We start from the raw sequence: 25070 nt of genomic DNA, 5'->3' as shown, positions 1-25070 counted from the left end.
TTTTTAAAGGACTTTTTTTCAGAATTACGAATCTATGATTATTTTTGCTGATCCAATATATCCCTAAAAAATTAATTTCTTCTAAAATGCAGCACTTCAAGTAGAAGTTTCTTAAAATTCATCATTAAATTGTAAAACGCAGAACGAAATCACAACAAGATGAAGGGTTTTCCGTTTGAAAAAATGAGATATCCATATTTAAAAATGACCATAACAACCAGTAGTTATTAATCGTTGTGCATTATTAATATTAATAAAACAAGCTATTATTTTTTCATTAATAAATAAACCAAACAAAAAATTAAATAAGACATTTAAGAAAAATCCATTAAAGCATAATCAACTAAACACTAGAGAAGAAGTTCAAAATTTCTGCCTTGTGCATTTAAGTAAGTTCCTAAAGTTTTTAAATTTTGATAATTTTTTATAAAAGTTATTCATCAGTATTTGCTAAGATAAAACTGATTTTGGCAAATGCCATACCCTTTAAGAAAAGAGAGGGTGGGTGGGCGGCGCTAGTAGCTGGTAAAATAAGACTGATTTTGGCAAATGAGATACCCTCCAAGAAAAGGGAGGGCGGGTGGGCGGGGCTAGTACCTGTTAAGATAAAACTGATTGAAAATCGATTCGGATTCATGAACCACAAGTATGTTATTTATGAAATTTAACTAATCCCGGGGCCAACCATGTCTTTTTATTCTTATCAACTGGAGTATTTCATTTTGGAGTTTAAACAAACATTAATTACAGTAATTAAAGACTGATTTTGTCACTTTTCACATTTTCGACCATTTTTCAATTTCCGAAAATTGGTTGAAATCCTGTAGATTTCGGTATCTTGAAGTCATTTTCGGATTCGTTTCTTCAAAAATCCCTAGCGTTTTTCCACTCCCACTCGACAGAAGAAAATAATTAGCCCCGCCCACCCACCCTGTTTCCTTTGCAGTGATTGATTATATTGGATCTGACTAAAATGAATGGTCTTATAGTGAACTGAAATAAAATTAGTCGTTAGAATGAGAAGAGGGTGGGTGGGCGGGGCTTGTATTTGATAAAATGAGATTGATTTCGGCATTTTTCACATTTTCGACCATTTTTCAACTATTTTCGAAAATTAATCGAAATGTTGTAGATTTTGATATCCAGAATTCATATTCGGCTTCGTTTCTTCGGAAATTCCTACCGTTTTTCCACTCCCACTCGATAAAAGAACATAATTAACCCAACCCACCCACCCTGTCTCCTTTTCAGTGATTGATTTTATTCGATCTGAATGAAACGAATGATCTTATAACGAACAGAAATAGAATTAGTCCTTGGAATGAGAAAAGGGGGGGGTGAGCGGGGCTAGTATTTCCTAAAATAGGACTGTTTCTGGCAAATGACAAACCCTCGAAGAAAACAGAGGGTGGGTGGGCGGGGTTAGTATTTGATAAAATAAAAACGTATTCTCTAGGAAATTTTATTAAATTATTACAAGAAAAGGCACTAGAGGTTCTAAGGCACTTTCAATTTTTTTCCAAACAGGAATCACTAGAACCTAGGTGGGCGGGGCTAAGTTTATCTTTTTTCTAAATACTCTTATAAGCAAACAGTAGCTCCGCCCCCTCTTCATTTCAATGATCACTTTTAATATTGTTCAGTCTTATCTTAGCAAGTACTAGTCCCGCCCACCCGCCCTCTGTTTTCTTAGAAAGTATGTCATCTGCCAAAATTAGTCTTACCTTAGCAAATACTAGGCCCGCCCACCCGCCCTCTATTTTTTTAGGGTCCATGTGATGTGCCAAATTTAGTCTTATCTTAGCAAGTACTAACAAAAAATGAAAAAGTGAAAAATTGCAAATCGAAAAATGGAAGAAATGAAAAAATTAAAAATTGAGAACTCCTGAAATTGCTGATAGAAAAATTATAAACCCTAAAAATTGAAACGATTTAGTAAAATTTAAATTGTATTAAAAAAATATAATCCTAGATTCCAGAATGATCAAAAGGAAACAGGGGTGGGTGGGCGGGGACACTTTTTACTTTGTTTTAGATCTTAGGTTCTCCCTCTTATCAAAATAGAATTCAGTTCCGATTTTACAGTAAATAGAGAAAATAGTCACAGAAATAGAGAAAAGAGGTGGGCGGGGCTGAGTTTAGCTTTTTTATAAAGAGTTTAATAGGCAGTATCCCCGCCCACCTACCTCCTCTTCATTTAAATGACTACTCTTAATATTCTTATCGTAGCAAATAATAGGCCCGCCCTTCCGCCCTCTATTTTTTAGAGGTCATGTGATTTGCCAAAATTAGTCTTATCTTTACGAATACTAGCCCCACCCACCCACCCTTTACTTTCTTAAAAGGTAAAGTCTTTTGCCAAAATCATTTTCATTCATTTTATTGCCTCAGAAGAAATAATTTCAAGAGTTTTCAATTGTGCATTAATCCTTTTTCGATTTTTCAATTTTTAACGTCTTCAGTTTTTCGAATTAAGTTTTTTCATTTTTTTTTTGTCAATATTTGCTAAGACAAAACTGATTTCAGCAAATGACATGTCCTCTAAGAAAAGAGAGGGCGGGTGGGCGGGCCTCCTACATGCTAAGATAAGACTAATTTTGGCAAATCACATACACTCTAAGAAAATAAAGGGCGGGTGGGTGGGGCTAATATTTGATAAGGTAAGAGTACTAAAAAAACCTGAAAAACTGAAAAATTGCTGACCGAAATATTAAAAATTTGAAAATTGAAACAATTTAGTGAATTTTAAACAAGTATGAATGATTGAAACGGAATCGGGGTGGGTGGGCGGGGCTACCTTTTACTTTGTTTTAAATCTTAGGTTGTCAAATGGAATCCAGTTCCCATTTTACAGTAAATAGAGAAAATAATCAGAGAAATAGACAAAAGAGGTGGGCGGGACTGAGTTTAGCTTTTTTTTAAAGAGTTTTATAAGCAAACAATAACCATAACAATCAGTAGTCATTACTCGTTGTGCATTATTACTAATAAAATAAGCTGTTATTTTTCATTAATAAATAAACAAAAAAAACATTTAATAACATATGTATTAATCATAAACAAAAACAAAGCCAAAAGAAAAGAAAAATCCATTAAAGCATAACCAACTAAACAGGAGAGAAGACGTTCAAAATTTCTGCCTTGTGCATATAAGTAAGCTCGTAATGTTTCCAAATTTTGATCATTTTTTGTAAAAGTTAGTCATCAGTAAGAGTAAGACTAAAAATAAACTGATTTTGGCAATGACATATCCTGTAAGAAAAGAGAGGGTGGGTGGGCGGGGATAGTACCTGCTAAGATAAGAAAGATAAAAAAAAAAACTTTGTCCCAAAGTTAACTCACAAAAAGGTCAGGTCAGAATTTTCCAAAAACAATACCAAAGTCCCCCAAAGTTGTTTTAAATAATTTACAAAAAAAATCTCCATGAGCTCCCAAAATAATACGCCATGGGTACCCAAGATTCCTTCGAATTAAAAAAAAATCACCGCGGCACTCAAGACTTTTTCAAATTCATAAAAAATAAAACTCTAAAAGCTCAAAAGAGTTTTTCAAGTTCATCCAGCAACAAAACACCAGATTCCTTTAAATTTATCCGAAAATGAAACACCAAGGGACCTAAAATTAACTGCGAACATTTTAAACGCAAGGTTTTTGATACGTCAAACATTTTTAACTTTAAAAATGTGAGAAGGAATTTTTTTACTGTTTTTCCCAGACTCACCAGTTGATTGTTAAGAGAGTGGCGGAGAGTTAATCCACCATTTTCCGGACACTCGGTATAAGATATTCCGTTGTTGTATAGTTGAAAATAATTTTGGTACTTAGTCCTTAAAGAACTGCACAATTTTGGTGCTAGATTTTTTTCAATTTCTAATAATAATAATTAAAGAAATATCGTAGACCGCGCGTTTACATATGGAGATATTTAATAAGTAAATAATTTGTTTAAAAATATTCGAAGATTATTTCATGTTAAAATTTCAAAAAATTTGTAAAACAAGTAGTTTTAATTTTGTTCGCCCGGCGCCTCCACCATTTTTAGCAAAACTTAAAATCCATTAAATTACCTCCAAAACGGATTAATCTTATGAAAAATTACCTAAAAGGATATAATTTTTTTCTAAAATATTTATACTGATAAAAATTCAGGAGAAAAACCATACCTTGTTAAAAAATCCAAAATAACATAATAATAGATACATTTGACAACTAAAAAAATGGAGACATTTCCAAACACAAATACATCCTCCAATGTTCGATACAGAAGACCATTTTTAACGATGAAGGTAAATTGTTACTTTTTTTATTTAATTTAGTTGTTTTCCTTTCAGAACATATCGGCGAGATGAGCTCGTTAACGAATCAAAAAACGGCATGCCATTTTTTTAAAAAAACAAAATTCACAAACACAAAAATAATAACGCAACGAACTCTATGATCAATAATACAAGACTCTCGACATTGCTGTATTATTGTATATTATTTGAATCTACGTATCAATAGGAATTTTTACACACTTACGTGCTCAAAATGGCCACAAGAAATTTTCCAACAATATGAAAAACTGGAGAAACAAACCATGACAAAAAAACGGGTTTTCTTTATTGCACAGGAAAATAAAGCACCTCCTCTCCGTTTGATATTTTTCTCTGTATTTATCGTGAAACTACAATTGAAAAATAACAATTTTCAATACCGTCTGGAAATGAAACTGCGTTGTATGCAAAACCGAAACGATTTTTCCAACGCTCGGTTAAAAAGTTGCAGTTTTTCACAAACAGATGTATCAAGCCAACCAGTGTAAATAAATTCAGTGATTTTAGTTCCATTTTCAATAAAAACTGACCCCGATGTAAAATTTTCGCTCCAACGATATTAACAAAACAAAGCAGTCGATTAATTAAAAACATCATCACGTCTCCAATTTCTGCATCAAGTGTTTCGTTCTGTCAGAAAATCGTGCAGTTCGCGGCCACTTTAAAACTCCTCTGTCTCTCCATATCCGCTGGAAAAAGCTCCACATATCTCTCTATTTTTCAACTTGTGCATACGTAAAAACCGTCGAGAACCCTTTTCCGTTCGCCGCGATCGGAGGCCAGCTCCCGCCAATTAAATCCTCTATAAAAATTCCATCAGAAGCGAAACACGTTCGCTATTCCGGGCACACTCCAAAACCGGTTAATTGCACTTCGGCTTGAATTAGCCTCACTTAGATATTCTTTTCAAAAGCTTTTTGGTACAGTTCCAAGTTGCATTATGCCGCAGACGCTACCTACCGACACACGCAGCGCTGATTTCGAATGGTAATTCCCGGCGCGGAAAAAGACCAGAATGCAGGTACAAATTATCCTTGGCAAAATCATAAAAGATGGAAGGGGAAGTAGTGGTCGCGTCATTAAGCCCCAACGTAATTACCGAGCCGAGAAAACCACCAGAAACAGATAACTTTGGTCGGAATTACGAATTTCATAATTCATTTGAGTACATTTTAACCGCATATAGGCTATTACAAGCGGCTAAATTAGTGGACGCGTTTCGGGGCCGGTTTCCACGTCCGAATGTAATTTATTATTTTAGAGCTGTTATTGTATAAACATCGATTGCGGCGGCGGCTCGAAACGTCCAGCGAAAAACGAGAAAACGGCTTTTAAATTTTAAAAATAGCAATATTTTCAATAAACTAGTAATAATAATAATAAAAAAATGAGAATGAAGATAGGGAGCGCTAAATGTTGGCCCTAACTACGTCTGCGAAAGGACTAATTTAAAAGCCGTTTTCTCGTTTCTCGCCACGTGTGAAATATGTACCTGCAAAATTTTAATTAAGATAATGAAGTAAATTACGCACTCTTTTATTTCTGGTTTCTCGTTTCGCGTTTTTGTACGTATGAATGCGACTATATAAATTTATTCGTAGCCCTATCTGCACTTTTTCCTTTGGGGTGGCTTAATGAGATCTGAAAAGAGCTTGTTAAAAGCTTTGTTGATTTATTTGAAGCTGGGCAGGTCAAAGAATTGCATGCTTTTAAAACCGGAAGCAAGATACGATCGAGATTTCGGGGGGGAATTTTATTTATTCGAAAAGAATGCCGGCAGAAAAAGTGCAACCGGCCTCGTTATCCTAAATCCGCTTATGAAAACTTGTTGCTTTTGGTAAAAATCGACCGCGATGTCGTTAAATTCGCGCAAAATAGAACGCCACGACAGACAATATGCGGCACAAAGCCCAAAGCGACGCTTTGATGAGTTACTTTCCAGACACTTAACCCAATGAAAAGCATATTTGCTTTAAGAGTTATTTTTGTAGAGCTTAAATCAACAACTTTAATCGAAATGTATATTTAGGCGCACGCTATAATAGCATCGATTTGTTAGGAGCAGCGCTAATGGAAAATATAAAACAAGCGAAGGAGTTTTCCCGACAAAATGGATTTTCCTTCATTATGGCCAGTTGTGTGCCGCACAACTGATTTCGGAGAAGCTAGATGGGACGAAAAGCCGTATCAGGTATAACCTACAACTATGCTACGTGACTTTATTCCCTACATCAAACTTCTTGTGTAAAACACCGCTCCTACATCCTTTGAATAACGTCCTTGCGGGATTATCTGCGGTCTCGCTTATTCTCAAAACTCTAAATAGCTTACTTATGTTAAGCAGCCATTATGTGGGTGCGAACGTGTAAGAGATTTTAAAGTCTTTTCAAATCTTTTTAATCGAAACCACGAGGCTAGATTTAAGACGCCCTGAAAGAAAACTTCGGAGCGCCATTTATGCTACCACTTTAAACATAAAAGAAACAAACGAACTATTTGTTAATTAAATATGAATTTATCATTTGGTTTTCTTGTTTCATTTAGGATGAATTTAGTTAATTGTGTTGACTTAGGTTTAGTTTAACTAAAATTGTTGATAACTATAAATCCATCTTCGTTTTTTATCACTGGCATATTCCAGAGTTGGTGGAGTTCTAATCGTTGATGCTTTCCTGGCATCTACTTTCAAAGTATACATTCCACTAGAGTTCCTTCGACTGATAAATTGATAGTTAAAGTTTCTCCATAAAACTATTGAAGTTAGCACTATATATTCCTTTGCCTTGAAGAACTGCTAACGATATTGAAATCGTGTTTGACACACTGTTAACACTTTATTTAAAGATGTTGTCAGACATGGAAACTTTCGCCTAACATTTTATTTTAGTTCTGAAATTCGAGACGAAAAATTCCTATTATTTTTTTAATAGTGGTTTAGATTATTTCAGGAACTTCAACTGCACATCTTGTTCTTTTAAATTCTGATTTCATTTTCATTATCCACTGCTTCTGATTTAATTTTTTGGAGGAAGATTTTTTTGCAAAGACTGGATAATTAATCAAGTCAAATCTGGGTTTTCTCCACAAGTTCATCCAGCATATGAGATAGTTCAAAGTTATACAGGTCAGGTCAGGTCACAACTGATCAAGTCATGTCATGTTAGCTTAGGCCAAGTCAGATCAAGTCAAATCAGATCAAGTTAGTTCAGCTAATTAAATTCATTTCTTGATTTTTCGACATCTCGACCTTACAATCTTTAGATTTTTAGATTTTTCGATATTTTGTTATTCCCATTTCTCGATTTTTCGATGTTTCAGTTTATCTATGTTTCAGTTTTGGAATTTTTCAGATTTCCGATTCTTCAATTTTTCAATATGTTTGATTTATCGGTTGATCAATTTTTCGATATTTGAGTTCAGGGAATTTTCAATTTTTCGATTCTTCAATTTTTTGATATTTTAAATTTTTGATTTCTTAAATTTAAAATTTTTCAATTTCTCGATTTCTCGTTTTTTTTTCAGTTTTCGGCTTTTCGGTTTCTTCTCGATCTATTGATGTTTCGATTTTTCCCTCGATGTTTCAATTTTCCAATGTTTCGATTTTTCGTTTCTCCGTTTTTGATTTTTCGACTTTTCGATTTTTCAATTTCGGGATTTTTCAATTTTTCGATTTTACGATTTTTTGATTTTTTAATACGTATTTCAATTTTCTACTTTACGAATTTTCCATGTCTCAACTTCTCGATTTTTCAATATTTAACATTTTTCGACTTCTCGTTTTTCAAGCTTTTGATTTTTCAGCTACACTTCAATTTGGGAAGTTTTCCATTTCTGGAATTTTCAATTTTTCGATATTTTGGTTTTATATTTTTCGGTTTATCGATTTTTGTTGTTTCGATTTCGCCATGTTTCAATTTTTCAGTTTTTCAGTGTTTCGATTTCTTGATTTCTCAGTTTTTCGATTTTTCGAATTTTCATCTTTTAGGCATTTCGATTTTCTAAACTTTGGAAATTTCGAATTTTCGATTATTCAGTTCTACCATTCGTGGACTCTTCGATTTATAGATTTTAGAATATTTGATTTTTCGACTTTCGATATTTCGTTTTTTCCATATTTTGACTCTTGGATTTTTTAATTTTTCGAAATTTTCATTTTCGAATTTTTAGATTTTCGGATTTTAGGTTTATCGATTTTTCGGATTTTCGTTTTTTTAGTAGGTATTTAATTTATTGAATTTTCGATTCTTTGATTTTTCTCTTATAACATTCTTCAGTTTTTAGACTTTCTAGTTTTTTTACTCTTCGATTTTTTTTATTTTTCGATTTTTTGATTTCTCGAGTTCTCGATATTTCAGTTTTTCAATTTTCGATTTTTAGACTTTTCAATTTTTGGATTTTTTGGTTTTTGGATTTTGCCTTTTTCCGATTTTTGATTTTTTAATGCGTATTTTAATTTTTCTACTTTACGAATTTTCCATGTCTCAACTTCTCGATTTTTCAATATTTAAAATTTTTCGACTTCTCGTTTTTCAAGCTTTCGATTTTTCAGCTTTTCAACACTTCAATTTTGGGAAGTTTTCCATTTCTGGAATTTTCAATTTTTCGATATTTTGGTTTTATATTTTTCGGTTTATCGATTTTTGTTGTTTCGATTTCGCCATGTTTCAATTTTTCAGTTTTTCAGTGTTTCGATTTCTTGATTTCTCAGTTTTTCGATTTTTCGAATTTTCACCTTTTAGGCATTTCGATTTTCTAAACTTTGGAAATTTCGAATTTTCGATTTTTCAGTTCTACCATTGGCTCTTCGCTTTATAGATTTTAGAATATTTGATTTTTCGACTTTCGATATTGCGTTTTTCCATATTTTGGCTCTTGGATTTTTAAATTTTTCGAAATTTTCATTTTCGAATTTTTAGATTTTCGGATTTTAGGTTTTTCGATTTTTCGGATTTTCGTTTTTTTAGTAGGTATTTAATTCATTGAATTTTCGATTCTTTGATTTTTCTATTATAACATTCTTCAGTTTTTAGACTTTCTAGTTTTTTTACTCTTCGATTTTTTTTATTTTTCGATTTTTTGATTTCTCGAGTTCTCGATATTTCAGTTTTTCAATTTTCGATTTTTAGACTTTTCAAATTTTGGATTTTTTGGTTTTTGGATTTTGCTTTTTCCGATTTTTGATTTTTTAATGCGTATTTTAATTTTTCTACTTTACGAATTTTCCATGTCTCAACTTCTCGATTTTTCAATATTTAAAATTTTTCAACTTCTCGTTTTTCAAGCTTTCGATTTTTCAGCTTTTCAACACTTCAATTTTGGGAAGTTTTCCATTTCTGGATTTTTCAATTTTTCGATATTTTGGTTTTATATTTTTCGGTTTATCGATTTTTGTTGTTCCGATTTCGCCATTTTTCAGTTTTTCAGTTTTTCAGTGTTTCGATTTCTTGATTTCTCAGTTTTTCGATTTTTCGAATTTTCACCTTTTAGGCATTTCGATTTTCTAAACTTTGGAAATTTCAAATTTTCGATTTTTCAGTTCTACCATTGGCTCTTCGCTTTATAGATTTTAGAATATTTGATTTTTCGACTTTCGATATTGCGTTTTTCCGTATTTTGGTTCTTGGATTTTTTAATTTTTCGAAATTTTCATTTTCGAATTTTTAGATTTTCGGATTTTAGGTTTATCGATTTTTTGGATTTTCGTTTTTTTAGTAGGTATTTAATTCATAGAATTTTCGATTTTTTGATTTTTCTATTATAACATTCTTCAGTTTTTAGACTTTCTAGTTTTTTCACCCTTCGAATTTTTTTATTTTTCGATTTTTTGATTTCTCGAGTTCTCGATATTTCAGTTTTTCAATTTTCGATTTTTAGACTTTTCAATTTTTGGATTTTTTGGTTTTTGGATTTTGCTTTTTCCGATTTTTGATTTTTTAATGCGTATTTTAATTTTTCTACTTTACGAATTTTCCATATCCCAACTTCTCGATTTTTCAATATTTAAAATTTTTCGACTTCTCGTTTTTCAAGCTTTCGATTTTTCAGCTTTTCAACACTTCAATTTTGGGAAGTTTTCCATTTCTGGAATTTTCAATTTTTCGATATTTTGGTTTTATATTTTTCGGTTTATCGATTTTTGTTGTTTCGATTTCGCCATGTTTCAATTTTTCAGTTTTTCAGTGTTTCGATTTCTTGATTTCTCAGTTTTTCGATTTTTCGAATTTTCACCTTTTAGACAATTCGATTTTCTAAACTTTGGAAATTTCGAATTTTCGATTTTTCAGTTCTACCATTGGCTCTTCGCTTTATAGATTTTAGAATATTTGATTTTTCGACTTTCGATATTGCGTTTTTCCATATTTTGGTTCTTGGATTTTTTAATTTTTCGAAATTTTCATTTTCGAATTTTTAGATTTTCAGATTTTAGGTTTATCGATTTTTCGGATTTTCGTTTTTTTAGTAGGTATTTAATTTATTGAATTTTCGATTCTTTGATTTTTCTATTATAACATTCTTCAGTTTTTAGACTTTCTAGTTTTTTTGCTTTTCGATTTTTTTTATTTTTCGATTTTTTGATTTCTCGAGTTCTCGATATTTCAGTTTTTCAATTTTCGATTTTTAGACTTTTCAATTTTTGGATTTTTTGGTTTTTGGATTTTGCTTTTTTAATGCGTATTTTAATTTTTCTATTTTACGAATTTTCCATGTCTCAACTTCTCGATTTTTCAATATTTAAAATTTTTCGACTTCTCGTTTTTCAAGCTTTCGATTTTTCAGCTTTTCAACACTTCAATTTTGGGAAATTTTCCATTTCTGGATTTTTCAATTTTTCGATATTTTGGTTTTATATTTTTCGGTTTATCGATTTTTGTTGTTTCGATTTCGCCATGTTTCAATTTTTCATTTTTTCAGTGTTTCGATTTCTTGATTTGTCGGTTTTTCGAATTTTCACCTTTTAGGCATTTCGATTTACTTTGGAAATTTCGAATTTTCGATTTTTCAGTAATACCATTGGTGGACTGACTCTTCGATTTTAGAATATTTGATTTTTCGACTTTCGATATTTCGTTTTTTCCATATTTTGATTTTTGGATTTTTTAAATTTTCGGATTTTCGTTTTTTTTTTAGCAGGTATTTAATTCATAGAATTTTCGATTCTTTGATTTTTCTATTATAACATTCTTCAGTTTTTAGACTTTCTAGTTTTTTTACTCTTCGAATTTTTTTATTTTTCGATTTTTTGATTTCTCGAGTTCTCGACATTTCAGTTTTTCAATTTCCGATTTTTAGACTTTCCGGAAGATTTTTCTGTATTTTGGATTTTCGAACTATCGATTTTTCGTTATTCCAATTTTTCTATTTTTTGGTTTTTGGATTTTGCTTTTTCCGATTTTTAATTTTTCATATTTTTGATATTTGAAATGAAAATCATAAAATTTGAAACCGAAAAACTGAAAAAGCCAAAAATTGAAAAATTCAAATTCAAAAAACGGAAAATCATTAAATCAGGACAATGAGAACCCGAAAGTTTTAAATAAATAAAGAAAATAAACGTAACGAAGTGAAGTCTCAAACTCAAAAAAACAAAAAAAAATGAAAAATTGAAAAATTGCAAAATCTAAAAATTGAAAAACTTAAAAGTTGGAGAATTGAAAAACTAAAACATTCAAACTGGAAAACTCCAAAAATTGCAAATCGAAAAATTGAAAAAAAAATGAGAAATCGAAGAACTGGAAAATTCAAATGACTTCTGCGGCTCAAAATCTAAATATATATTTAGTTAAATTTCGAAAATCGTCGAAATTTGGCTAGTGCTTGCAAAGAGAAGGCCGATTTTGGCGAATGACATATCTTCTAAGAAAATAAAGAAAGGGTGGGTGGGCGGGGCTAGTACTTGTTCTATCGAAGTAACCTTGCACCAATTTTTTTTTGTAATTCCCTTCAAGTGAGTTCTTCTAATTTACGCAACTTTTAGCATGGTGAGTCTTTTCCATTCAAATAAAATTAAATAATTTCTCAGAGCCACTGAACGCTGTATTAAAATTGACGCTTTTTTCGTAATTTTAATTTTTCCTTTGAGAATAATTGCAACCTTTGTAATACTTTTAACATAAATTAATCCTTTTTGTCAGAAAACAGTTTCGTGATTCTTTGAGGTTTAAATTTATATGCTCCACTTTGAGCATAAATGAGATTGGGTGGGTGGGCGGGGCTTGTCGACAATCTCTCATGTGAATAATTCTAGATTTCGTAGTCTATTTAATACAGGTGGATTAGACAACAATTTAATAATTCTCTATGATGGAAATTTAGAAAGTTTAATTGACATTTATTATTGGGTGATAAAAACTTCTTTAAAGCCATTGGGAAATTGGCCTAATCTAGGTTTTATATAAAAATTTCGTGATCTGTCTATTTTTTGAGGGAGTTTGGTGTTACTGCAATTTATTGAAATTTCTGTTCGAGTGGTCCTAGTTTAGATGAAAATATAGGTTTAAACTTTGGCTTAAAACACCCGAAAAGTGTGTTTGTAAATTTTCTCGAATGATGAATTTGTTCACAATTTCCTGTTCTTTCAACTACCAGTAATTTTAATATTCATTCTCAACATTAGGGAATTATAACGGAAAAAATTGTTCAACAAAACTATGTATCATCGGTACAGTACACTATTTTTTGTCACTAGAATATTCCAGAGGTGCTGGAATTTTAATAGGCGAGTCTTTCTTTACACCTAGTTCCCGAAACTTTGAAAGTATAGATTCGACTAGAGTTCCTCCGACTGATAAATGAATAGTTAAAGTTTCTCCGTAAAACTACTCAAGTTATCGGAGTATATGTTCTTTGCCTTGGCTAACTACCAGAGATATTGAAATGTTCCTTGAAACACTATTAATACTTTATTTAACACTTAATGAGAATGCTGAAACACGGAAACTTCAGCTCGATTTTGATGGGAGACGAACAACTGTACATTTGTAGCTTTTCTTGTCAAAACAACTTTATACGCAAATATAAATAAAATGAAAACTTTTAAAAACGCAAACAGCGTCTTTCTTAAAAATAGACAACAATGCGTCATCTACCAGCAAAATTAATTTTGGATAACGTTTGCTGCTCCGTCAAGCGGCACTTCACCATTATTAAATATGCATGAACGAAGTTAGAAAATAAAAATTGCGAACTTGTAATCTATTATGCATAAAACTGTTTCCTAATAAGCGAAAAACAAAAGTCATGAGCTCGACAAGAAAAATACGCTTGACCGGAAGCAATTTACCAGGCCTTGTTTTCTTCAGGTCCACGAAACTGGGATTTTTTCGCTAATTGCTTTGACGTAAATCCCGCCCGAGGGGCAATCAATGAGCATTTTGAGTTTCACAGTTACACACTCGTTTGTAAATAACACGGGTTTTTGATGGAAGACATTTTTTTCAACAAATTTCGGTAGCGTTGTTGTTTAAATTACGATCTGTCTCATCGAACAGCGGTTCATCCCGCTGTGGCAGCAGTATTTGCTCATTTTAATGTTGCTGCTTTCGCAGTTTTATGCACTCCTAGGGAATACACAACACCGAACTAAAATTGCGAGGCTTTCGCTAGAATCGATATGACATTTGCGTTGGAGCCGTTTTGGAAATATTGAATCGCTATCTACCCATCACTAGTGCCGTTCGAACAGACAATGGTAAATTATGGGTACTAGAGGCTTTCATCAGCCCGCCATAGATAGAACTATCAGATCGAACGCTATAGTAAAAGATATCGCAACATTTTACTACTGCGCACTGCTAATGAGGTCGAAATCCGGCATCCGGAAACCGGAATTCTAGGATTGTCTACTTACAATGCACTTTACGGAGATTTTCGTAAAAACTCGAGCGATGGCTGAATGCGAACGAACTTTATGAAGTTAAATTCGCGGAATGACTCCGGGTTTTTCGGGCGAATTTTGGTTTGTTGTTTGGTATATCGCTGCGCGGAATGATAAAGCCGCAATTTGTGGACAGAATTCAATCGGAGTAACGAAGACGCTTTTTGCAATTTTCCAAAAAACCCGTCGAATTGCCCCTCGTCTGTGTACACGTGCATTATCTTGGCAAACTTCGAGTTTAATCCCGGAGCCAAGTTAGCTTCGTAAACCGGAAATCACGGTCCGGTTCTAAACTTTATTTCTGTTTCTGGTTAATTTCTGCGAGAAATTAACAGAGCACGTTCTTTGGGTATTTCGTCGGGAATAAAAATAAAATTTTATTCCTTCGTTATATTTATGGCGAGTCGCTCAAGCTTTTTTCCGATACTCTGCTTTTATAAAAATTCAACTGGCATCTTTCTAAAGTTATTATCTTGTAACCCGTTGGCTTTGGGAATCCAGCGACGGGGTTAACTTTCGTGACTTAATAAAAGTTTTTTCGCCGGAACAGTGAATATGTGCGCAATCAAAGAAAATCAAATTAGCGGCGTGATTTCTGACGGTGTACAAATAATAAATAAACGAAACTCGTGAGGAACTTAGACGTATCAAGTGTTTCTGAATGAAATTCTTTATTCTATTCATACGAAGAAAAGCCGCTTGACGAGTCAAAGCGGAGCAAACAGATATTAAAAAAACACACGGACGGAGCTCCGCGTATTTAGAAATATTTTATTTCGAATTTAATGCGAAGAATTGTGTTATTTTTAATTTTATTTTTAAACCGGGTGGAGTGGAGATCCAATAAATTATACAACTGTTTAAATGCGTGGCTGTGCCGCGGTCATAACTTTTATTACATTTTATTAGGGGCCGAAATAAATTCAATTATAAAATTAATCAAATGAAATAGGTATAATCGCGGCAAAAATTTATGTTTGCAAATACGGGAAACATATAAAACATCAAAGCTACTTTGATGTAAAAAGACTACAGATTATGGTACGTTCTGTTACAAAAGCTCATTTTGCGCTAACGAAGTTTATTTATTATTTAGATTTATGAATTATTACTTTCGCTTTTACAATATCGATGAGAATGTATTTTTTAATGAATTTTACTAATTTTGAGCGTCCGTTTAATCGTATAAAGTGGCCATAAATCATCTTCATTTGAAAAAATAGAGAAATTGAAGAATCGAAAAATCGAGAAACTGATCAAGTAAAACATTGAAACACCGAAAAATTTATTTTAAAAATCGAAAAATTGAAAAATCTGGAACCAAGAAGTTGAAATATCGAAAGATCAAGAAATTGAAACAAAATCTAAAATTTAATGTTCGAAAAATTGAAAAACAGAAAAATCAAAGAACTGAAAAATCGAAAAATAGAGAAACCGAAAAATGTAGTCTTCATAATGGAAAATTAAAATTTGGAAAAATTGAAAATTGAAAAATCGACAAATCAAAACAAAAAATCGAAAAATTGAAAAATCTAAAATTTTAAAATTCAAAAACTAAAAAAACGAAAAAATAAAAAACTGAGAAATCGAAAAATTGAAAAAGTATCGAAACTAAAACACCGAAAAATTGAGAAATCGAAAAGTCTAAAAATGGAAGTCGAATAATAATAATAATAGAAAATTTGAAAAATCGAAAATGGAAAAACGAAAACCCGGAAATTCGTAAACTTGAATTGATAAACTGAAAAATCGAATCACTGAAAAGTCAAAAAATTGAGAAATGGGAAAATCAAAAAATCGATTCGATTTTTGACTCCTAGATTTTTCATTTCAGTTCTTCGATATTTCAATTTTTAAGTTTTCGCATTTTCCAAATATTTCGATTTCTTAATCTTTTAATTTTTCGACTTCCCGGTTTTAGATTTTCTGTTTTTCAATTGTCATTTTGTCAAATTTTCGATTTTTTAATTTTTCAAATTTGACTTTTATAAACTCTCAATTTTTCGATTTGTTAATTAATCGATGTTTTGATTTTTCCATTTCTTGACCTTCGAGTGTTTCGGTTTTCCTGTTCTTCAGTTTTTTAATTTTTTGATTTTTCAGGTTTTTGATTTTTCAATTTTTCGATTTTTTAAGGTTTCTATTTTGCGACTTCACTTTTTTTGATTTTTCGATTTTTCAGTTTTTCGCTATTTCAGTTTTAGGATTTTTCAATATTTCAATTCTTCGGCTTTTCCATTTTTGACCTCTGGATTTTTCGATGTGTCTACCTTTTTACTTTTTCGATTGTTCAATTTTTGGATTTTTAAATTTTAGATTTTTCAATCTTTCGATATTTTAATTTTTCAATATTTCTTAATCTTTCGATTTTTCGACTTCCTGGTTTTAGATGTTCTGTTTAAATTTTTCGATTTGTTAATTTTTCATTCCCGATTTATCGAGATTTGATTGTTTAGGTTTTCGATTTATCAGTTTTTCAATTTTTTATTTTGGCCTACTTCGCTGTATCAGTTTTTCTAGTTTGCCAGTTTTTCGTTTTTTGATTTTTCCGCATTTTCAATTTTTCAACTTTAACTTTTTGTTCGTCGATTTCTCTATTTTTCAATTTTTCGACTTCATCACTTTTCGATTTCTCGTTCTTTGGATTTTTCAATCTCTCAATTTTTTAATTTTTTGAATTTTTAAGTTTTTTGATTTCTCGATTTAGAGATTTGGATTTTTCAATATTTTAATTGTCAGTTTCTCAATTTATAAATTGTTCAATTTTTAACTTTTCGATTTTTCGATTTTGATCTATTTCGGTTTCTCAATTGTTCGACTTTTCGACTCCACGATTTCTTGATCTTTTAATTTTTCGATTCCTCGGTTTTTCGATTTTCCAGTTTTTCAAAGTTTTGATTTTTCAGTTATCCGGTTTTTTAAATTTGGGAGTTTCTATTTATGGATTTTTCGTTATTCGGTTTTTGAATTTTAGATTTTTGAATTTTACATTTTTTCGATTTTCAGTTCTTCGATATTTCGATTTTTCAATGTTTCAGTTTTACGATTTTTTAAGGTTTCGATTTTTCGATTATTTTAATTCTTCATTTTTTTTCTCACTGTTACTTACATACAAAACGCGAAAGTTCTAACTTAACATTTTTACGTCCCAACTGATTTTTGGAAAATTAGCAGCAATTTGCAGCTAAAATTAAACAAAATTATAAATGCGAAATGAATTTTCCCGCAAGATAAAGAATAAATTATAATTACGTTATTTGTGTGCTTCTGTCTATTTAAACTTTAAAGACAAAAACATGGCAGTCCAAAGTACGCACTCTACTTTTGTCACTTCTATGAACAGATGTTAATCAAATTATTAACAAATTTCTTTACAAAAGTTTAACAATTACGATGCACATAACCTTAAAAAAGCAATAAATCAATGACACAAGACACAAGTGATGTCCATTCTCTATTCGATTCTTGGGGATTCTATATATTTAGTAAAATTAACCTTGATAGATTGGTACAATTATACAAAATAACAATTTATCTGTTTTCTCACCAACGGTTTAACAGATTTTCCAAAGATTGTAATAAGACAATAATGTTGTCAATAAATAACAGTATTAAGAGTGGTCACCAGAAGGAAGAGGGGGCGGGTGGGCGGGCCTATTGCTTGTCTATAAAAGACTCACTAGGAAAAAGTTAAACTTAGCCCCGCCCACCACCCGTTCTCTCAGTTTTTTCTTCTGAAATAAGAAATAAATCTTATAATAAATAATACAACAAAAAAATATTAAGAGTAGTAACTGGAATGAAATGGGCGGGGCTATTGCTTGCCCATAAAAGACTCTTTTGGTAAAACTTAAACTTAGCCCCGCCCACCAACCCGCCTCCATTTCGGTAATTAATTTTAACTGCTCTGAATGAAACGTGGATCTTATACAGACAGAAAATTAGTCGCTAAAATGAGAAGAGGGGGGTGGGCGGGGCTAGTACTTGCAACGATAAGACTAATTTTTGCAGGTGACATATCTCTAAGAAAATAGAGGGTGGGTGGGTGGGGCTAGTAGTTGCAACGATAAAACTGAACAATATTAAGAGTAGTAACTGGAATGAAAGGGGCGGGGCTATTGCTTGCCCATAAAAGACTCTTCTGGTAAAACTTAAACTTAGCCCCGCACACCCACCCGTTCTCTCAGTTTTTTCTTCTGAAATAAGAAATAAATCTTATAACAAATAACACAACAAAAAAGTCACCATTACAGCCCAATTTCTATTAGTTACCACTCCCACTCTACAGAAGAACATATAACTAACCCCGCCCACCCACCCGCCTCCATTTCGGTGATTAATTTTAACTGCTCTGAATGAAACGTGGATTTTATACAGAAAGAAAATTAGTCGCTAAAATGAGAAGAGGGGGGGTGGGCGGAGTTAGTACTTGCAACGATAAGACTGAACAATATTAAGAGTAGTAACTGGAATGAAATGGGCGGGGCTATTGCTTGCCCATAAAAGACTCTTCAGGTAAGACTTAAACTTAGCCCCGCCCACCCACCCGTTCTCTCAGTTTTTTCTTCTGAAATAAGAAATAAATCTTATAATAAATAATACAACAAAAAAGTCACCATTACAGACCAATTTCTATTAGTTACCACTCCCACTCTACAGAAGAACATATAACTTCCTTATGCGGGTGGCAGCCACCAATCTTGTGCATGATTTGGCGTAAAATTTTCAATGCAACGAGATACTTAGTTCTTGTACAATTAGACCTGAAGTGTTCATTAATCCGTTTGTCTTCCACACAAAACTGCAGCTGACGTTTTCGTCCTTTTTTCTATCCCGTCTACATAAATTAGTTAACTGATTTAAGCTAATAAACTTTAACTTTGTATGTAATTGTATTATTCGCGCAAATTTTATTCTCTCCAAACATCAACCAACTTTCAGCGTTACTCTCGGATTATGCAAAGTACATTTCTAATTTTTTGTAGTGTAAAAAAAATGCGGAATGTAAGCGCTTCAAGGAAACTTGCTAGAATCCGTTCTCACACAACTTGTGTAACACTACGCTTCTGCACAGTTTAATTCCCACTTTACTTTAACTGCTCTAAAGCGTAAACCGAAAACTCTTTGCAACAAATAGAACATAACGTCTTAACTAAAAGTGAGTAAAGTAAGCGCTCCGTGCGACTTGCGTCTTATTTATACACCGAGTGTCTGGATATAAAAAAAAATTAAAACATGAGGAAACCGTTGCGTGTTGGTGATGCGATCCTTTTAATCAGATTAATATGGACTAAAAGATTGAAGCATGAAAGTTTGATCAGTGACAGTTACGATAACAAAAAGTGTGTCGTTTTGGTAAGGTCATGTGATGCGTGTGTCAATTATTGTTAATAATAAATGCTTTGACTGGTTGAAGTTGTAGTCTTCGTAATCTACATATATTGTTACGAAAGAAACCCATACGCCGCCCCGGTACGACGCCTATGGGTTCTAGTATGTATAGCGATGATGACTCATCGTCGATGACGACGGCCGGACCGCGTTCGCTAAATAAAAAATCTGGAAGCGGAAGTCGCGATGGGGAATCCAGAAAGACCTCGACTGCGCACTTTTAGAAGGGAAGTGTAACAATATCTTGTTATTGTGCGTTAACTAGTTTAATTTTTACCTGAACGTGAGTATGGTGAGCGGCCTGTAGGACTTATGGCTGGCGAGATCCGCCATCGGCGTCCCCCAGAAATCGTTCTTGAACGAATGAGCGAGCGGGTTGATCGCCAAGACGTCCTTATTGAGAGTCACAGCAGGGATGTCGTCGTGCACGAAATCGCCATTAAGCCCGTTAAGATAGCACGCCACGGCAACGGTGCTCACCAGGCTGTATATGGGCCACGAACTGGGCGCCTTTTTCCCCTCGGCAGAAGGCGCAGAGCCCGCACTACGCCGCTTCATATCTAATCTGGTGGAAGGTCACTGTCTTTATTACGCACAACGAATGTTTATTCGTGCCAGTTATGAAGACCACGAAGTCTCATTTTGCAGATACATTACTTCTGGTTTCACTTTCGCCCGATTTAATCGCGCCACTACCGTAAATTCTGATATTTTTAAAGCAAACACGGAGCCGCCCGAGATAACATCTTCTATGGAGATCAGGAGCAAGGAGAAGTCGCCGGGGGCAATCGATCTTAGCCCATTTAACGTAATGGGCGGCTTTGCGATGGGTGCTGCGGTGGTTTATGCGCCCATTGCGGTCGGAGGGGCTGCGGCCGGGCGGAGGACGAGCTGCAACAAAAAGGGACGGTTAGGTCGAGAAAATGGACCACACACTCACATTTCCACTCCAAAATTAAAGTAGTCGCAGTTTTTGTATTTTCGTTAGCTGAATTAATTTGCTTGTGTATACAGTTTTAACTTTATATTATGTGGCACAAAAACTGAGAGGTAGATCCGCAGTTCATATTTGTACAAAGTAAAAACTAGAGGAAATCTTCGTGTTATTTTACAGCCAAGTGAAAATATTTGCTTTAATGTAAAGTCTGACCCGGCGCATCCACCATTTCTCTTAATGTATACATATTTTAACTACGAACCCGATTTTCTTCCATTTATACTAAATATAAGCCATTCCAATACCCGAAGCTTTTCTTTTTATGGAAATGAATCAAACAAACAATTATGCTAACAGTGTGGGCGTTTTCCTTTGGTCAGTGTTTTCAAATATTTCAAATACTCCAATAACTCACGCCGTCGACAGTTCACTTAATAATTCAGTTCATTAAAGTGATTATTAAATAAGTTTTAGCCCCTCGTAGTGTTAATTTCTTAAAGTGTGATACGTTTCTCCACGACGAAAATCATCCACCAATCAATATCGTTGTAACGAAAATAAACCGGCACGAGTCCTTCGAATAACAAGACGTAGATAATTGCATTAACTCATTTTATGAAGTTGTTTACGGCATAATTAACAATTTTATACCAATAAAGAGACACAGGCAATCTGCACATCCTAAATGGTTTCCGTCGCAAATAAAACCTTTGATAAAACTGAAAAAGCAAGCTCGTAAAACGTACAAACATAATCGCCACTCACTTTTTCCAATTTGAGATCATTAACGTTAAGGAAAAATAGCACCGCTCTCACGATGGAACCCTGGAGAACTCCACAACTAACCGCGTTCTCGTTACATGAAATATTTGTGCGTGGAGAGACTTTTATAATATCACAAGTTAATCTCGATCCAAAACCGTCTAAAATTCGCTCATGCGGAACATTCCTCCTCGTAGTCGAACAAATCACCCTCTGCAGTATTTCTGCATAGCACTTCGTCGAAATGTGTGCCATTGCATCCGAAACGCTCAAACTATTGTGTACGCCACGCCATTGATGAGAATTACGTGCACTATCTATGTATCGCCGCATAACTCTGGACGTATCGATAAAACAGTCGTTGCACTCCATTCCGTTTTAATATCTCCAGTCTAAGTGGCACTTGCTTTTTTAATGGCCATTGGAGATCGGATACAGAAGCTCGTTATAAATTTAATATTGCGCTGTACGTTTTTATGATGTGTTTAAATAATGCATTTGTCGCGAATGTATTTTGCCAGCCCGCATAAAATGCGGTAATTAATGTTAATGGCATTTTCCACTTGCTTGATGTTTTGTGATTTTAATATGTAAAAACGAGATAAGTTTAATAGTTTCCATTAACGAATTATGAAATGCGTGCTGGAATCGGTGTTGTTTTAGAGTTTCAATTATATATTGTAGGGTAACAAAAAATATCGATTCGGGTGTGAAACTGGCGCATCCACCATTTTGTGGCGGGCAAAGGTTAAGCTAATTATTTTTTTACAGGACAACGATAATTATACAACGATTATTTCGAAGTCGGAGACAATCAGTCCAAGCATTGTGATTCCAACCTCAAACTGAAGAAACACAATTTGACGGAAGGGGTGTTTAAAAAACTGCCAATAAATTTAAAATTTATTGCTTTATAACTATGGGGAAGCACTTCGCAGCAGGTCAGGTCAAGTCAAGTCAGATCAAGTTGTCTGGTTAGATTAGGTCAAGTCAAGTCAGGCTAAGTCAGAACTGGTCTAGTCATATCATGTTAGATTAAGAGAGAAAAGATCAAATCAAGTCAGACCAGACTAAATCAAATCCGGCAAGGACGAGTCCGATCTAGTCTGTAAAGACCAAGTCAAATCAGATTATGTCAGGTTACGTCAGGTTGTCGGGTTAGGTTAGGCCAAGTCAAGTCATATAAGATCAAGTCAGGTCACGTTAGACGAATCCAGACCATGCTAGGTCAAATCACGGTGGGACAGGCCAGCTTAGAATTGTGCAAAGCAAGTCAAGTCAGGTCTAATCAGGCCAGACTAAGCTAGGTTGTGATAAATCAGATCAGGTCGGCACACGCTAAGTCAAATTAGATTATGTCAGGTCAGCCCAAGTCAGATAAGAACAAGTCAAGTCAAGTCAAGTCAAGTCACGTCAGACTAAGCCAGATCAGGCTAGATCAACTCACGCTGGAGCCAGTTCAGAGTTTTAGATTTTTTTCAAATTGTCGGTTTTCAATGTTCTGATTTTTATGTTTTTTTTTCAATGTGAAATTTTTCGGTTTTCAGTTTTTATATTTTTTAACTTTTTGCTTTTTCAGGTTTAGATTTTTCAGTTTCTCAATTTTTCAATTTTTCGTTTCATCAATTTTCGATTTTCAAAACTTTTTGATTTATTCGATTTTTCAATTTTTCGTTCTTTCAATGTTACAGTTTTTTGACTTTACAATTTTGACGATTCTATAATTTTCTGATTTTACAATTTTTGGGTTTTCCAATTTATCCATTTGATTCGTGTTTTCTTCTTTACAGTTGTTCGATGAATTAATTTTTTTCAACTTTTCACTTCTCCATTTGCAATTTTTCGATGTTTCACTTTTCGATTTTGCAATTTTTCGTTTTTTCAGTTTTCTATATTTTCCGATTTTTTGGTTTCCCGACTTTTAATTGTTCGACTTCTCAATTTTTCGAATAAAAAAAATGAAAAATTTGCAAAGTTGTAAAATAGCAAAATAATAAACCGAAAAAGTATTAAATGAAAACTTCGAAAACCTAAAAATTGAAAATAAAGAACTTAAAAAAATGAAGAAACGAAAAATTCAAAAATCGAAAGAAAAAGAGAAATTTAAAAATATTATAAAACTGAAATTTTGATAATTCAGGAAATCGGAAAATCGGTATATTGAGAAGTCCAAAAATTGCAAAACTGAAAAAAATTAAAATTGGAAATTCGAGGAAAATCATTGAAAATTTGAAGAATTGAATAAACGAAAAATTATAAAATCGAAAGAACATCGAAAAAATAAAGGAAATGAAAAAACGAAAATTGATATTAAATCGAGAAAATGAAAATTAAAAAATTGGAAAAATTAAAAATCAAAATCAAGAATTTGAACAATTTAGGAAACGAAAAACTGAACAAATCGAAAAATTGAAAAATGAGAAATTGGAAAGTCGAAAAAGTGAAAAATCGAAAAGAAGAAATATTATACAATTGAAATATTGTCAATTAAGGAAATCGGAAAATCGGTAAATTGAGAAATCCAAAAATTGCAGAACTGAGAAATTTAAAAATTCGAAAATCGACGAATTGAAAAACCAAACATTGAAAAAATAAAGGAAATGAAAAAACGAAAATTATGATATTAAATCGAGAAAATGAAAATTAAAAAATTGGGACAGTGAAAAATAAAAATCAAGAATTTAAAAAATTGAGAAAACGACAAATTGAAAAAATCGAAAAATTAAAAAATGAGAAACTGAAAAATCGAAAACAAGAAATATTACACAATCGAAATATTGTCAATTAAGGAAATCGGAAAATTGGTAAATTGAAAAATCCAAAAATTGCAAAACTGCAAAATTTAAAAATTGGAAAATCGAGGAAAAACATCGAAAAAATAAAGGAAATGAAAAAACAAATCGAGAAAATGAAGATTTAAAAATTGGGAAAATGAAAAATCAAAATCAAGAATTTGAAAAATTGAGAAAACGATAAACTGAAAAAATCGAAAAAATAAAAAACGAGAAACTGAAAAATCGAAAAAGTGAAAACTCGAAAAAGTGAAAACTCGAAAACAAGAAATATTATACAATTAAAATATTGTCAATTAAGGAAATCGGAAAATCGGTAAATTGAGAAAATTGCAAAACTGAAAAATTTAAAAATCGGAAAATCGAGGAAAAACATTGGAAATTTAAAGAATTGGATAAACGAAAAATTATAAAATCGAAAGAAACATTGAAAAAATAAAGGAAATGAAAAAACAAAAATTGTGATATAAAATCGAGAAAATGAAAATTAAAAAATTGGTACAATGGAAAATAAAAATCAAGAATTTGAAAAAAAATCATAAATTAAAAAATTAGAAACTGAAAAATCGAAAACAACAAATATTAAACAATTGAAATATTGTCAATTAAGGAAAGCGGAAAATCGGTAAATTGAGAAATCCAAAAATTGCAAAACTGAGAAATTTAAAAATTGAAAAATTGACGAATTGAAAAATCAATCATTGAAAATCTGAAGAATTTAACAAACGAAAAATTATAAAATCGATAAAAACATTGAAAAAATAAAGGAAATGAAAAAATGAAAATTGTGATATAAAATCGAGAAAATGAAAATTAAAAAATTGGGCCAATGAAAAATCAAAATCACAAATTTGAAAAATTGAGAAAACGAAAAACTGAAAATCGAAAAATTAAAAAATGAGAAACTCAAAAATCGAAAAAGTGAAAAATCGAAAACAAGAAATATTATACAATTGAAATATTGTCATTTAAGGAAATCGGAAAATCAGTAAATTGAG

The 25070-nt window shown here is 32.4% G+C and overlaps 1 protein-coding gene across 5 annotated transcripts in view; it reads right to left on the bottom strand.

The window, feature by feature from the left end:
• Positions 1–25070, bottom strand: part of LOC135142820 (protein O-mannosyl-transferase TMTC1-like) — a 489367-nt gene that overhangs the window by 216648 nt on the left and 247649 nt on the right. For all 5 annotated transcript variants that reach the window (XM_064074588.1, XM_064074587.1, XM_064074589.1 and 2 more), the window contains one exon: positions 19859–20472. In XM_064074588.1, the coding sequence (XP_063930658.1) occupies positions 19859–20139 (281 nt within the window). In that variant the 5' untranslated portion in view covers positions 20140–20472. The remainder of the gene's footprint in view (positions 1–19858; positions 20473–25070) is intronic.

The sequence above is a fragment of the Zophobas morio genome, unplaced genomic scaffold, assembly GCF_036711695.1.
Source record: "Zophobas morio isolate AGI-343-1 ecotype UQ-CSIRO unplaced genomic scaffold, CSIRO_AGI_Zmor_V1 ptg000054l, whole genome shotgun sequence".
Lineage (NCBI taxonomy): Eukaryota > Metazoa > Arthropoda > Insecta > Coleoptera > Tenebrionidae > Zophobas > Zophobas morio.
Note: the sequence above shows the minus strand (reverse complement) of the source record. Positions and strands in the feature narration are given on the sequence as shown.